Source organism: Rhinoderma darwinii, chromosome 6 (assembly GCF_050947455.1).
Source record: "Rhinoderma darwinii isolate aRhiDar2 chromosome 6, aRhiDar2.hap1, whole genome shotgun sequence".
In the NCBI taxonomy this organism is placed as follows: Eukaryota; Metazoa; Chordata; class Amphibia; order Anura; family Rhinodermatidae; genus Rhinoderma; species Rhinoderma darwinii.
Window position 1 is genome coordinate 147,464,776 of NC_134692.1, and position 16,122 is coordinate 147,480,897.

Below are 16,122 nucleotides of genomic sequence, written 5' to 3' on the forward strand. Positions count from 1 at the left end.
TCTCCTCATACTGATCACTACATTATATCCCCTCCTCATAATGATCACTACATTATATCCTCTCCTCATACTGACCACTACATTATATCCTCTCCTCATACTGATCACTACATTATATCCTCTCCTCATACTGATCACTACATTATATCCCCTCCTCATACTGATCACTACATTATATCCTCTCCTCATACTGATCACTACATTATATCCTCTCCTCATACTGATCACTACATTATATCCTCTCCTCATACCGATCACTACATTATATCCCCTCCTCATACTGACCACTACATTATATCCCCTCCTCATACTGATCACTACATTATATCCTGTCCTCATACTGACCACTACATTATATCCCCTCCTCATACTGATCACTACATTATATCCTCTCCTCATACTGATCACTACATTATATCCTCTCCTCATACTGACCACTACATTATATCCTCTCCTCATACTGATCACTACATTATATCCTCTCCTCATACTGATCACTACATTATATCCTCTCCTCATACTGATCACTACATTATATCCTCTCCTCATACTGACCACTACATTATATCCTCTCCTCATACTGACCACTACATTATATCCTCTCCTCATACTGATCACTACATTATATCCTCTCCTCATACTGATCACTACATTATATCCTCTCCTCATACTGACCACTACATTATATCCTCTCCTCATACTGATCACTACATTATATCCTCTCCTCATACTGACCACTACATTATATCCTCTCCTCATACTGACCACTACATTATATCCTCTCCTCATACTGATCACTACATTATATCCTCTCCTCATACTGATCACTACATTATATCCTCTCCTCATACTGACCACTACATTATATCCTCTCCTCATACTGACCACTACATTATATCCCCTCCTCATACTGATCACTACATTATATCCTCTCCTCATACTGACCACTACATTATATCCTCTCCTCATACTGATCACTACATTATATCCTCTCCTCATACTGACCACTACATTATATCCTCTCCTCATACTGACCACTACATTATATCCTCTCCTCATACTGACCACTACATTATATCCTCTCCTCATACTGACCACTACATTATATCCTCTCCTCATACTGACCACTACATTATATCCTCTCCTCATACTGACCACTACATTATATCCTCTCCTCATACTGATCACTACATTATATCCTCTCCTCATACTGACCACTACATTATATCCTCTCCTCATACTGACCACTACATTATATCCTCTCCTCATACTGATCACTACATTATATCCTCTCCTCATACTGATCACTACATTATATCCCCTCCTCATACTGACCACTACATTATATCCTCTCCTCATACTGATCACTACATTATATCCTCTCCTCATACTGATCACTACATTATATCCTCTCCTCATACTGATCACTACATTATATCCTCTCCTCATACTGATCACTACATTATATCCTCTCCTCATACTGATCACTACATTATATCCTCTCCTCATAATGACCACTACATTATATCCTCTCCTCATACTGATCACTACATTATATCCTCTCCTCATACTGATCACTACATTATATCCTCTCCTCATACTGATCACTACATTATATCCTCTCCTCATACTGATCACTACATTATATCCTCTCCTCATACTGATCACTACATTATATCCTCTCCTCATACTGACCGCTACATTATATCCTCTCCTCATACTGATCACTACATTATATCCCCTCCTCATAATGATCACTACATTATATCCTCTCCTCATACTGATCACTACATTATATCCTCTCCTCATACTGATCACTACATTATATCCTCTCCTCATACTGATCACTACATTATATCCTCTCCTCATACTGATCACTACATTATATCCTCTCCTCATACTGATCACTACATTATATCCTCTCCTCATACTGATCACTACATTATATCCTCTCATACTGACCACTACATTATATCCTCTCCTCATACTGACCACTACATTATATCCTCTCCTCATACTGACCACTACATTATATCCTCTCCTCATACTGATCACTACATTATATCCTCTCCTCATACTGACCACTACATTATATCCTCTCCTCATACTGACCGCTACATTATATCCTCTCCTCATACTGATCACTACATTATATCCTCTCCTCATACTGATCACTACATTATATCCTCTCCTCATACTGATCACTACATTATATCCTCTCCTCATACTGATCACTACATTATATCCTCTCCTCATACCGATCTCTACATTATATCCTCTCCTCATACCGATCACTACATTATATCCCCTCCTCATACCGACCACTACATTATATCCTCTCCTCATACCGATCACTACATTATATCCTCTCCTCATACTGATCACTACATTATATCCCCTCCTCATAATGACCACTACATTATATCCTCTCCTCATACTGACCACTACATTATATCCTCTCCTCATACTGATCACTACATTATATCCCCTCCTCATAATGACCACTACATTATATCCTCTCCTCATACTGATCACTACATTATATCCTCTCCTCATACTGATCACTACATTATATCCTCTCCTCATACTGATCACTACATTATATCCTCTCCTCATACTGACCACTACATTATATCCTCTCCTCATACTGACCACTACATTATATCCTCTCCTCATACTGACCACTACATTATATCCTCTCCTCATACTGATCACTACATTATATCCTCTCCTCATACTGACCACTACATTATATCCTCTCCTCATACTGATCACTACATTATATCCTCTCCTCATACTGACCACTACATTATATCCTCTCCTCATACCGATCACTACATTATATCCCCTCCTCATACCGACCACTACATTATATCCTCTCCTCATACCGATCACTACATTATATCCTCTCCTCATACTGACCACTACATTATATCCTCTCCTCATACTGACCACTACATTATATCCTCTCCTCATACTGATCACTACATTATATCCTCTCCTCATACTGATCACTACATTATATCCTCTCCTCATACTGATCACTACATTATATCCTCTCCTCATACTGACCACTACATTATATCCTCTCCTCATACTGACCACTACATTATATCCTCTCCTCATACTGACCACTACATTATATCCTCTCCTCATACTGACCACTACATTATATCCTCTCCTCATACTGATCACTACATTATATCCTCTCCTCATACTGATCACTACATTATATCCTCTCCTCATACTGATCACTACATTATATCCTCTCCTCATACCGATCTCTACATTATATCCTCTCCTCATACCGATCACTACATTATATCCCCTCCTCATACCGACCACTACATTATATCCTCTCCTCATACCGATCACTACATTATATCCTCTCCTCATACTGACCACTACATTATATCCTCTCCTCATACCGATCACTACATTATATCCTCTCCTCATACTGATCACTACATTATATCCCCTCCTCATACCGATCACTACATTATATCCTCTCCTCATACTGATCACTACATTATATCCCCTCCTCATAATGATCACTACATTATATCCTCTCCTCATACTGATCACTACATTATATCCCGTCCTGTCCACTCTGCTGCTGTACTCACCAAGCACCGTGCACACGGAGTCACAATTCTGAGTAATCTCGTGCAGCCATCGTTTCACATTTACAAAAGATTCTGGGTTGGTGACGTCATAAACCACGATGACCCCGTGTGTGTTCCGGTAATACCTGAGTAAAATGTTAGAATGATAAAGTTCTAATGTGTTTTTACCTAATCATCAGGTATCTGGCTGCTATGACCAAAGCTCCATCCTTACACATTTCCCACCTTCTACCTCACTTTCCCCCTCTATCAGACGTAATTACTAAGCTTCTCCTGTATGTTGCTCACGTTGACGTGATGGTCCGGAACCTCTCCTGCCCAGCCGTGTCCCAAATCTGCAGTTTTACTCGTTCTCCATCCAAAACAAGAGTCCGGATCTTAAAGTCTACTCCAATTGTAGTTATGTAGCTTCCTGCAAGATTCAGAAGAAACAGCAAAAAAAAGAAAAGGAGGAGTAAGCTGAAAAAACCTAATCATTGCAGGAGAGGAGACCGAGGGAAAACAAGCATGGAGGAGAGGAGACAGAGGGAGCAGAACCATGGAGGAGAGGAGACAGAGGGAGCAGAACCATGGAGGAGAGGAGACAGAGGGAGCAGAACCATGGAGGAGAGGAGACAGAGGGAGCAGAACCATGGAGGAGAGGAGACAGAGGGAGCAAAACCATGGAGGAGGAGAGGAGGCAGAGGGAAAATAACCATGGAGGAGAGGAGACAGAGGAAGGAGAACCATGGAGGAGAAGAGACAGAGGGAGCAAAACCATGGAGGAGAGGAGACAGAGGGAGCAGAACCATGGAGGAGAGGAGACAGAGGGAGCAAAACCATGGAGGAGGAGAGGAGGCAGAGGGAGCAAAACCATGGAGGAGAGGAGACAGAGGAAGGAGAACCATGGAGGAGAAGAGACAGAGGGAGCAAAACCATGGAGGAGAGGAGACAGAGGGAGCAGAACCATGCAGGAGAGGAGACAGAGGGAGCAGAACCATGCAGGAGAGGAGACAGAGGGAGCAGAACCATGGAGGAGAGGAGACAGAGGGAGCAAAACTATGGAGGAAAGGAGACAGAGGGAAAAGAACCATGGAGGAGAGGAGACAGAGGGAGCAGAACCATGGAGGAGAGGAGACAGAGGGAGCAAAACTATGGAGGAGAGGAGACAGAGGGAGCAGAACTATGGAGGAGAGGAGACAGAGGGAAAAGAACCATGGAGGAGAGGAGACAGAGGGAAAAGAACCATGGAGGAGAGGAGACAGAGGGAAAAGAACCATGGAGGAGAGGAGACAGAGGGAAAACAACCATGCAGGAGAGGAGACAGAGGGAGCAAAACCATGGAGGAGAGGAGACAGAGGAAGCATAACCATGATGAGAGGAGACAGAGGGAGCAAAACCATGGAGGAGAGGAGACAGAGGAAGTAAAACCATGGAGGAGAGGAGACAGAAGGACCAATACTATGGAGGCGAGGAGAGAGAGGAAGGAGAACCGTGGAGGCGAGGAGACAGAGGGACCAAAACCATGGAGGCGAGGAGACAGAGGAAGGAGAACCATGGAGGAGAGGAGACAGAGGAAGGAGAACCATGGAGGAGAAGAGACAGAGGAAGCAAAACCATGGAGGAGGAGAGGAGACAGAGGGAGCAAAACCATGGAGGAGAGGAGACAGAGGGAAAAGAACCATGGAGGAGAGGAGACAGAGGGAAAATAACCATGGAGGGGAGGAGAGGAGACAGAGGGAGCAAAACCATGGAGGAGAGGAGACAGAGGGAGCAAAACCATGGAGGAGAGGAGACAGAGGGAGCAAAACCATGGAGGAGAGGAGACAGAGGGAGCAAAACCATGGAGGAGGAGAGGAGACAGAGGGAGCAAATCCATGGAAGAGAAGACAGAGAGGGAGCAAAACCATGGCGGAGAGGGGACAGAGGGAAAAGAACCATGGAGGAGAGGAGACAGAGGGAAAATAACCATGGAGGGGAGGAGAGGAGACAGAGGGAGCAAAACCATGGAGGAGAGGAGACAGAGGGAGCAAAACCATGGAGGAGAGGAGACAGAGGGAGCAAAACCATGGAGGAGAGGAGACAGAGGGAGCAAAACCATGGAGGAGGAGAGGAGACAGAGGGAGCAAATCCATGGAAGAGAAGACAGAGAGGGAGCAAAACCATGGCGGAGAGGGGACAGAGGGAAAAGAACCATAGAGGAGAGGAGACAGAGGGAGCAAAACCATGGCGGAGAAGAGACAGAGGGAAAAGAACCATGGAGGAGAAGAGACAGAGGGACCAATACTATGGAGGCGAGGAGAGAGAGGAAGGAGAACCGTGGAGGCGAGGAGACAGAGGGACCAAAACCATGGAGGCGAGGAGACAGAGGAAGGAGAACCATGGAGGAGAGGAGACAGAGGAAGGAGAACCATGGAGGAGAAGAGACAGAGGAAGCAAAACCATGGAGGAGGAGAGGAGACAGAGGGAGCAAAACCATGGAGGAGAGGAGACAGAGGGAAAAGAACCATGGAGGAGAGGAGACAGAGGGAGCAAAACCATGGAGGGGAGGAGACAGAGGAAGCAAAACCATGGAGGAGGAGAGGAGACAGAGGGAGCAAAACCATGGAGGAGAGGAGACAGAGGGAAAAGAACCATGGAGGAGAGGAGACAGAGGGAAAATAACCATGGAGGGGAGGAGAGGAGACAGAGGGAGCAAAACCATGGAGGAGAGGAGACAGAGGGAGCAAAACCATGGAGGAGAGGAGACAGAGGGAGCAAAACCATGGAGGAGAGGAGACAGAGGGAGCAAAACCATGGAGGAGGAGAGGAGACAGAGGGAGCAAATCCATGGAAGAGAAGACAGAGAGGGAGCAAAACCATGGCGGAGAGGGGACAGAGGGAAAAGAACCATAGAGGAGAGGAGACAGAGGGAGCAAAACCATGGCGGAGAAGAGACAGAGGGAAAAGAACCATGGAGGAGAAGAGACAGAGGGAGCAAAACCATGGAGGAGAGGAGACAGAGGGAGCAAAACCATGGAGGAGAGGAGACAGAGGGAGCAAAACCATGGAGGAGAGGAGACAGAGGGAAAAGAACCATGGAGGAGAGGAGACAGAGGGAAAAGAACCATGAAGGAGAGGAGACAGAGGGAAAAGTACCATGGAGGAGAGGAGACAGAGGGAAAAGAACCCTGGAGGAGAGGAGACAGAGGGAAAAGAACCATGGAGGAGAGGAGACAGAGGAAGCAGAACCATGGAGGAGAGGAGACAGAGGAAGCAGAACCATGGAGGAGAGGAGACAGGGAGCAAAACCATGGAAGAGAGGAGACAGAGGGAGCAAAACCATGGAGGAGAGGAGCAGAGGGAGAAGAACCATGGAGGAGAGGAGACAGAGGGAGCAAAATCATGGAGGAGGAGAGGAGGCAGAGGAAGCAAAATCATGGAGGAGGAGAGGAGGCAGAGGAAGCAAAATCATGGAGGAGGAGAGGAGGCAGAGGAAGCAAAATCATGGAGGAGGAGAGGAGGCAGAGGAAGCAAAATCATGGAGGAGGAGAGGAGGCAGAGGAAGCAAAATCATGGAGGAGGAGAGGAGGCAGAGGAAGCAGAACCATGGAGGAGAGGAGAGAGAGGGAAAAGAACCATGAGGGAGAGTAGACAGAGGGAGCAAAACCATGGAGGAGGGGAGACAGAGGGAGCAAAACTATGGAGGAGAGGAGACAGAGGGAGCAAAACCATGGAGGAGAAAAGACAGAGGGAAAAGAACCACGGAGGAGAGGAGACAGAGGGAGCAGAACCATGCAGGAGAGGAGACAGAGGGAGCAAAACCATGGAGGAGGAGAGGAGACAGAGGGGAAAGAACCATGGAGGAGAGGAGACAGAGGGAAAAGAACCATGGAGGAGAGGAGACAGAGGGAAAATAACCATGGAGGAGAGGAGACAGAGGGAGCAAAACCATGGAGGAGAAGAGACAGAGGGAGCAGAACCATGGAGGAGAGGAGACAGAGGGAAAAGAACCATGGAGGAGAGGAGACAGAGGGAGCAAAACCATGGAGGAGAGGAGACAGGAGGGAAAATAACCATGGAGGAGAGGAGACAGAGGGAGCAAAACTATGGCGGAGAGGAGACAGAGGGAAAAGAACCATGGAGGAGAGGAGGCAGAGGAAGCAAAACCATGGAGGAGAAGAGACAGAGGGAAAAGAACCATGAGGGAGAGTAGACAGAAGGAGCAAAACCATGGAGGAGAAGAGACAGAGGGAGCAGAACCATGGAGGAGAGGAGACAGAGGGAAAAGAACCATGGAGGAGAGGAGACAGAGGGAAAAGAACCATGGAGGAGAGGAGACAGAGGGAGCAAAACTATGGAGGAGAGGAGACAGAGGGAGCAAAACCATGGAGGAGAAGAGACAGAGGGAGCAAAACCATGGAGGAGAAGAGACAGAGGGAGCAAAACCATGGAGGAGAAGAGACAGAGGGAGCAAAACCATGGAGGAGGGGAGACAGAGGGAGCAAAACTATGGAGGAGAGGAGACAGAGGGAGCAAAACCATGGAGGAGAAGAGACAGAGGGAGCAAAACCATGGAGGAGAAGAGACAGAGGGAAAAGAACCATGGAGGAGAAGAGACAGAGGGAGCAAAACCATGGAGGAGAAGAGACAGAGGGAAAAGAACCATGGAGGAGAGGAGACAGAGGGATTGGACTGGATAGATGGTAGACAGAAGAATTACTGCGGGTCACTCATGAGGGAACATTTTTACACTTACCAGAAAAGGAATTGTCGGAGAATCTTAGGAGGAGGCTGCTCTTCCCCACACCTGTGAAAGAAGAAATTACCAAATTTATTAAAGAGTCCCGAATGAAACATGAAGACAAAAACTCGACAATGATCGCTGCCAGTGGTTCACAGGACAATTATATGGCTGTCCACAGGTTGTGATGGTGGGAGGTCCCATATATAAATGGCGCAAGTTACACGCCACGTCACTGTTAGGCCCTTTTCACGTTTGTGACGGGTGTTGAACATTTTCGCCAAGAAAGCTCTTAACCTACGCGCTAAATGCGTTTATAGGGTTACATTAGCTCAACGGAGGCCAAAAGAGGGTCCGTTTGGCCCGTCGGGACGGTATACATCAGGCGAGTAAAAAATAAAACGTATAGAATAATGTAGTAAACAATGATGTTCCATACAACGGCATTCAGTAAAGCACAACATATGCCGCATGGTATACTTCTTTCTTAACATGAGCCTATAGTGACGAGATGCCGCAGTATGGCACGTCGGGAGCTTTTCCTGGATTATACATTAAACGGAGCCACAAAACGTCTTCTGAACAGGGACTTAGTGGCACTTACCAGAGTCTCCGATTAGCAGAAGTTTGAATAAGTGATCGTAGTCCTTGGCAGCCATCTTTCACACCAGCGGGGTGTCTGCCAGCGTCCTGTCCAGCTCTGGCGTCACGTTATCTTGTGTTTCACGCTAGAGTCCACGACAATATATCACCATTTGTTGTCAAAGGCCACAAGATGTCTCCCTCTCTGCCCCACATCTCTGGATGCCCCTCACCACCTACCTCTTCCTCCTGGTTACCCCAGCTTGTAATGAATCTCTCTCTCCAGCCCGTCTCTCTCTCCTTGTTACCCCAGCTTGTAATGCATCTCTCTCTCCAGCACATCTCCCTCTCTCTCCAGCCTGTCTCTTTCTCCGTGTTACCCCAGCTTGTCATGAATATCTCTCTCTCCAGCACGTCTCCCTCTTTCTCTACGGCCCGTCTCTTCCTCCTTGTTAGCCCAGCTTGTAATGAATCTCTCTCTCCAGCACGTCTCCCTCTTTCTCTACGGCCTGTCTCTTCCTCTGTGTTACCCCAGTTTGTAATGAATCTCTCTCTCCAGCACGTCTCACGCTCTCTACAACCCACCTCTTCCTCCTTATTATCCCAGCTTGTAATGAATCTCTCTCTCTACAGCACGTCTCCCTCCAACCCGTCTCTTCCTCCTGGTTACCCCAGCTTGTAATGAATCTCTCTCTCCAGCACGTCTCCCTCTTTCTCTATGGCCCGTCCCCTCCTCCTTGTTACCCCAGTTTGTAATGAAACTCTCTCTACAGCACGTCTCCCTATAACCCGTCTCTTCCTCCTTGTTACCCCAGCTGGTAATGAATCTTTCTCTCCAGCACGTCTCCCTCGATATACAGCCCGTCTGTTACTCCTTGTTACCCGAGCTTGAAATGAATCTCGCTCTCCAGCATGTCTGCCTCTAAACCTACGGCCCGTCTCTTTGTCCTTGTTACCCCAGCTTGTAATGAAGCTCTCTCTACAGCCCGTCTCCCTCTCTCTACGGCTCGTCTCTTCCTCCTGGTTACCCCAGCTTGTAATGAATCTCTCTCTCCAGCACGTCTCCCTCTTTCTCTACAGCCCGTCTCTTCCTCTTTGTTATCCCAGCTTGTAATGAATCTCTCTCTCCAGCACGTCTCCTCCACCTTGTTACCCCAGTTTGTAATGAATCTCTCTCTCCAGCATGACTCCCTCTTTCTCTACAGCCGGTCTCTTCCTCCTTGTTACCCCAGCTTGTAATGTATCTCTCTCTCTCCAGCACGTCTCCCTCACTCTAAAGGCCGTGTCTTCCTCCTGGTTACCCCAGCTTCTAATGAATCTCTCTCTCCAGCATGTCTCCCTCTTTCTCTACAGCACGTCTCCTCCACCTTGTTACCCCAGTTTGTAATGAATCTCTCTCTCCAGCACGTCTCTTACTCCTTGTTACCCCAGCTTGTAATGAATCTCTCTCTCCAGCACATCTCCTATTCCTTGTTACCCCAGCTTGTAATTAATCTCTCTCTCTCCAGCACATCTCCCTCTCTCTACAGCCCGTCTCCCTCTCCCTACAGCCCGTCTCCCTCTCCCTACAGCCCGTCTCTTCCTCCTGGTTACCACAGCATGTAATGAATCTTTCTCTCCAGCACGTCTCCCTCTCTCTACAGCCCATCTCTTACTGCTTTTTACCCCAGCTTGTAATGAATCTCTCTCTCCAACATGTCTCCCTCTCTCTCCAGCCCGTCTCTTCCTCCTTGTTACCCCAGCTTGTAATGAATCTCTCTCTCCCCAGCACGTCCCCCTCTCTCTACATCCCGTCTCTTACTCCTTGTTACTCCAGCTTCTAATGAATCTCTCTCTCCAGCATGTCTCCCGCTCTCTACAGCCCATCTCTTACTGCTTGTTACCCCTGCTTGTAATGAATCTCTATCTCCAGCATGTCTCCCTCTTTCTCTACAGCCCATCTCTTACTCCTTGTTACCCCAGATTGCAATGAATCTCTCTCCCCAGCACGTGTTCCTCTCTCTACGGCCCGTCTCTTCTTCCTGGTTACCCCAGCTTGTAATGAATCTCTCTCTCTCCAGCACGTCTCCCTCTCTCTATGGCCCATCTTTTCCTCCTTGTTACGCCAGCTTGTAATTAATCTCTCTCTACAGCACGTCTTCCTCGGCCCGTCTCTTCCTCCTTGTTACCCCAGTTTGTAATGAAACTCTCTCTCTACAGCATGTCTCCCTATAACCCATCTCTTCCTCCTTGTTACCCCAGCTTGTAATGAATCTCTCTCTCCAGCACGTCTCCCACTCTCTACGGTCCGTCTCTTCCTCCTGGTTACCCCAGCTTGTAAAGAATCTCTCTCTCCAGCACGTCAACCTCTTTCTCTACAGCCCGTCTCCTACTCCTTGTTACCCCAGCTTGTAATGAATCTCTCTCTCCAGCACGTCTCCCTCGACATACAGCCCGTCTGTTACTCCTTGTTACCCGAGCTTGAAATGAATCTCGCTCTCCAGCACGTCTGCCTCTCAACCTACGGCCCGTCTCTTCCTCCTGGTTACCCCAGCTTGTAATTAATCTCTCTCCAGCACGTCTCCCTCTTTCTCTACAGCCCGTCTCTTCCTCTTTGTTATCCCAGCTTGTAATGAATCTCTCTCTCCAGCACGTCTCCCTCGATCTACGGCCCGTGTCTTCCTCCTGGTTACCCCTGCTTGTAATGAATCTCTCTCTGCAGCACGTCTCCCGCTCTCTACAGCCCGTCTCTTCCTCCTTGTTACCCCAGCTTGTAATGAATCTCTCTCTTCAGCACATCTCCCTCTTTCTCTACAGCCCGTCTCATACTCCTTGTTACCCCAGCTTCTAATGAATCTCTCTCTCCAGTACGTCTCCCGCTCTCAACAGCCCATCTCTTACTCCTTGTTACCCCAGATTGCAATGAATCTCTCTCTCCCCAGCACGTGTTCCTCTCTCTACGGCCCGTCTCTTCTTCCTGGTTACCCCAGCTTGTAATGAATCTCTCTCTCTCTCCAGCACGTCTCCCTCTCTCTACGGCCCATCTTTTCCTCCTTGTTACCCCAGCTTGTAATTAATCTCTCTCTACAGCACGTCTTCCTCGGCCCGTCTCTTCCTCCTTGTTACCCCAGTTTGTAATGAAACTCTCTCTCTACAGCATGTCTCCCTATAACCCATCTCTTCCTCCTTGTTACCCCAGCTTGTAATGAATCTCTCTCTCCAGCACGTCTCCCGCTCTCTACAGCCCGTCTCTTCCTCCTGGTTACCCCAGCTTGTAATGAATCTCTCACTCCAGCACGTCTCTCCCTCTTTCTCTACGGCCCGTCCCCTCCTCCTTGTTATCCCAGTTTGTAATGAAACTCTCTCTCTACAGCACGTCTCCTTATAACCCGTCTCTTCCTCCTTGTTACCCCAGCTGGTAATGAATCTCTCTCTCCAGCACGTCTCCCACTCTCTACGGTCCGTCTCTTCCTCCTGGTTACCCCAGCTTGTAAAGAATCTCTCTCTCCAGCACGTCTCCCTCTTTCTCTACAGCCCGTCTCCTACTCCTTGTTACCCCAGCTTGTAATGAATCTCTCTCTCCAGCACGTCTCCCTCTCTCTACAGCCCGTCTCTTACTCCTTGTTACCCCAGCTTGTAATGAATCTCTCTCTCCAGCACGTCTCCCTCTCTCTACAGCCCGTCTCTTACTCCTTGTTACCCCAGCTTGTAATGAATCTCTCTCTCCAGCACGTCTCCCTCTCTCTACGGCCAGTCTTTTCCTCCTTGTTACCCCAGCTTGTAATGAATCTCTCTCTTCAGCATGTCTCCCTCTCTCTACAGCCCGTCTCTTACTCCTTGTTACCCCAGCTTGTAATGAATCTCTCTCTCTCTCTCTCCAGCACGTCTCCCTCTCTCTACGGCCCGTCTTTTCCTCCTTGTTACCCCAGCTTGTAATGAATCTCTCTCTCCAGCATGTCTCCCTCTTTCTCCACAGCCCGTCTCTTCCTCCTTGTTACCCCAGCTTGTAATGTATCTCTCTCTCTCTCCAGCACGTCTCCCTCACTATAAAGGCTGTGTCTTCCTCCTGGTTACCCCAGCTTCTAATGAATCTCTCTCTCCAGCATGTCTCCCTCTTTCTCTACAGCACGTCCCCTCCACCTTGTTACCCCAGTTTGTAATGAATCTCTCTCTCCAGCACGTCTCCCTCTTTCTCTACAGCCCGTCTCTTACTCCTTATTACCCCAGCTTGTAATGAATCTCTCTCTCTACAGCCCGTCTCCCTCTCCCTACAGCCCGTCTCTTCCTCCTGGTTACCCCAGCATGTAATGAATTTCTCTCTCCAGCCCGTCTCTTCGACCTTGTTACCCCAGCTTGTAATGAATCTCTCTCTCCAGCCCGTCTCCTGCTCTCTACAGCCCGTCTCTTCCTCCTTGTTACCCCAGTTTGTAATGAATCTCTCTCCAGCACATCTCCCTCTTTCTCTACAGCCCGTCTCTTCCTCCTTGTTACCCCAGCTTGTAATGAATCTCTCTCTCCAGCACATCTCCCTCTTTCTCTACAGCCCGTCTCTTCCTCATTGTTACCACAGCATGTAATGAATCTCTCTCTCCAGCACGTCTCCCTCTCTCTACGACTCTTCTTTTTCCCACTCTGTCAAATTAGAATACACTTTATTGGCATACCCAAATCCATTTTTGAAATGTCTCTGTAAGGCCAGTTATTAGATGTCTCTCTGCTACTTCAGGCTATCTGCAGTTTCTGTGTTTCTCTCTCTTTCTCCCGGGGTGTCTCTTTTCCAGGCGCTCTCTTGGGCTATTTCTGCTTCTCTCTCTCGGGCTGTCTCTCTGTTGTTGCTGTGCTCAGGGGCAGGAAATCCTGGCTCTTCCTGTACATAGCGAGATAGAGCCGTGTCCCCTCATCTCTGCGCTACGCCTGGCCAGATATACCCCCCATTACAGCAGAACTGTCCAGAGAATACAATCTACAGCAGCAAAGTTATACACAACTTAATATGTAATCACTCCCATCATTCCTGTCCCCAGAAGCACATAATTAAATCCACCTATCTCAAGTACAAGGTTTCACTCCCATCAGCTCTGTCCTCCATTACTGGAGATTATATATATATATATATATATATACACACACACACACACACACACACACACACACACACACACACACACGCGCGCACACACGCGCGCACACACGCACACACACACGCGCACACACACGAGGTCAGTATATAGTGAGAGGAGGATATATATGTACACATGTGGTAAGTATATAGTGAGGAGTATATATATGTACACAGGTCAGTATATAATGAGAGAGTATATATATGTAAACAGGAGGTCAGTATATAATGAGTATATGTACACAGGTCAGTATATAATGAGAGGAGGATATATATGTACACAGGAGGTCAGTATATAATGAGGAGGATATATATGTACACATGTGGTCAGTATATAGTGAGGAGTATATATATGTACACAGGTCAGTATATAATGAGTGGAGGATATATATGTACTCAGGAGGTCAGTATATAATGAGAGGAGTATATATATGTACACAGGTCAGTATATAATGAGAGGAGGATATATATGTACACAGGTCAGTATATAATGAGTGGAGGATATATATGTACACAGGAGGTCAGTATATAATGAGAATATATGTACACAGGAGGTCAGTATATAATGAGAGGATATATATGTACACAGGAGGTCAGTATATAAAGAGAGGAGGATATATATGTACACAGGAGGTCAGTGTATAGTGAGAGGAGGATATACATGTAGACAGGAGGTCAGTATATAGTGAGAGGAGGATATACATGTAGACAGGTCAGTATATAGTGAGAGGAGGATATATATGTACAGAGGAGGTCAGTATATAATGAGAGGATATACATGTACACAGGAGGTCAACATATAATGAGGAGGATATATATGTACACAGGAGGTCAACATATAATGAGGAGGATATATATGTACACATGTCAGTATATAATGAGAGGATATATATGTACACAGGAGGTCAGTATATAATGAGAATATATGTACACAGGAGGTCAGTATATAATGAGGAGGATATATATGTACAGAGGAGGTCAGTATATAATGAGGATATATATGTACACATGTGGTCAGTATATAGTGAGGAGTATATATATGTACACAGGAGGTCAGTATATAATGAGAGAAGTATATATATGTACACAGGAGGTCAGTGTATAGTGAGAGGAGGATATACATGTACACAGGAGGTCAGTATATAGTGAGAGGAGGATATATATGTACTCAGGAGGTCAGTATATAGTGAGAGGAGGATATACATGTACACAGGAGGTCAGTATATAGTGAGAGGAGGATATATATGTACTCAGGTCAGTATATAATGAGGATATATATGTACACAGGAGGTCAGTACATAATGAGTGGAGGATATATGTACACAGGAGGTAAGTATATAATGAGGATATATATGTACACATGTCAGTATATAATGAGAGGAGGATATATATGTACACATGTCAGTATATAATGAGTGGAGGATATATATGTACACAGGAGGTCAGTATATAATGAGGAGGATATATACAGTGAAGGAAATAAGTATTTGATCCCTTGCTGATTTTGTAAGTTTGCCCACTGTCAAAGTCATGAACAGTCTAGAATTTTTAGGCTAGGTTAATTTTACCAGTGAGAGATAGATTATATAAAAAAAAACAGAAAATCACATAGTCAAAATTATATATATTTATTTGCATTGTGCCCAGAGAAATAAGTATTTGATCCCTTTGGCAAACAAGACTTAATACTTGGTGGCAAAACCCTTGTTGGCAAGCACAGCAGTCAGACGTTTTTTGTAGTTGATGATGAGGTTTGCACACATGTTAGATGGAATTTTGGCACACTCCTCTTTGCAGATCATCTGTAAATCATTAAGATTTCGAGGCTGTCGCTTGGCAACTCGGATCTTCAGCTCCCTCCATAAGTTTTCGATGGGATTAAGGTCTGGAGACTGGCTAGGCCACTCCATGACCTTAATGTGCTTCTTTTTGAGCCACTCCTTTGTTGCCTTGGCTGTATGTTTCGGGTCATTGTCGTGCTGGAAGACCCAGCCACGAGCCATTTTTAATGTCCTGGTGGAGGGAAGGAGGTTGTCACTCAGGATTTGACCGTACATGGCTCCATCCATTCTCCCATTGATGCGGTGAAGTAGTCCTGTGCCCTCAGCAGAGAA

General features: G+C 46.6%; 1 protein-coding gene across 1 annotated transcript in view; it reads right to left on the bottom strand.

The window, feature by feature from the left end:
* LOC142656725 (ras-related protein Rab-35-like) overlaps positions 1-15,429 on the bottom strand; it is a 15,828-nt gene extending 399 nt beyond the window's left edge. The window contains exons 1-5 of the mRNA XM_075831652.1: positions 13,554-15,429; positions 8,933-9,056; positions 8,344-8,394; positions 3,915-4,038; positions 3,589-3,751 (exon numbers count right to left, since the gene is read on the bottom strand). Coding sequence (XP_075687767.1) covers positions 3,589-3,751; positions 3,915-4,038; positions 8,344-8,394; positions 8,933-8,987 — 393 coding nt within the window. The 5' untranslated portion in view covers positions 8,988-9,056; positions 13,554-15,429. The remainder of the gene's footprint in view (positions 1-3,588; positions 3,752-3,914; positions 4,039-8,343; positions 8,395-8,932; positions 9,057-13,553) is intronic.
* Positions 15,430-16,122: the final 693 nt, after the last annotated feature.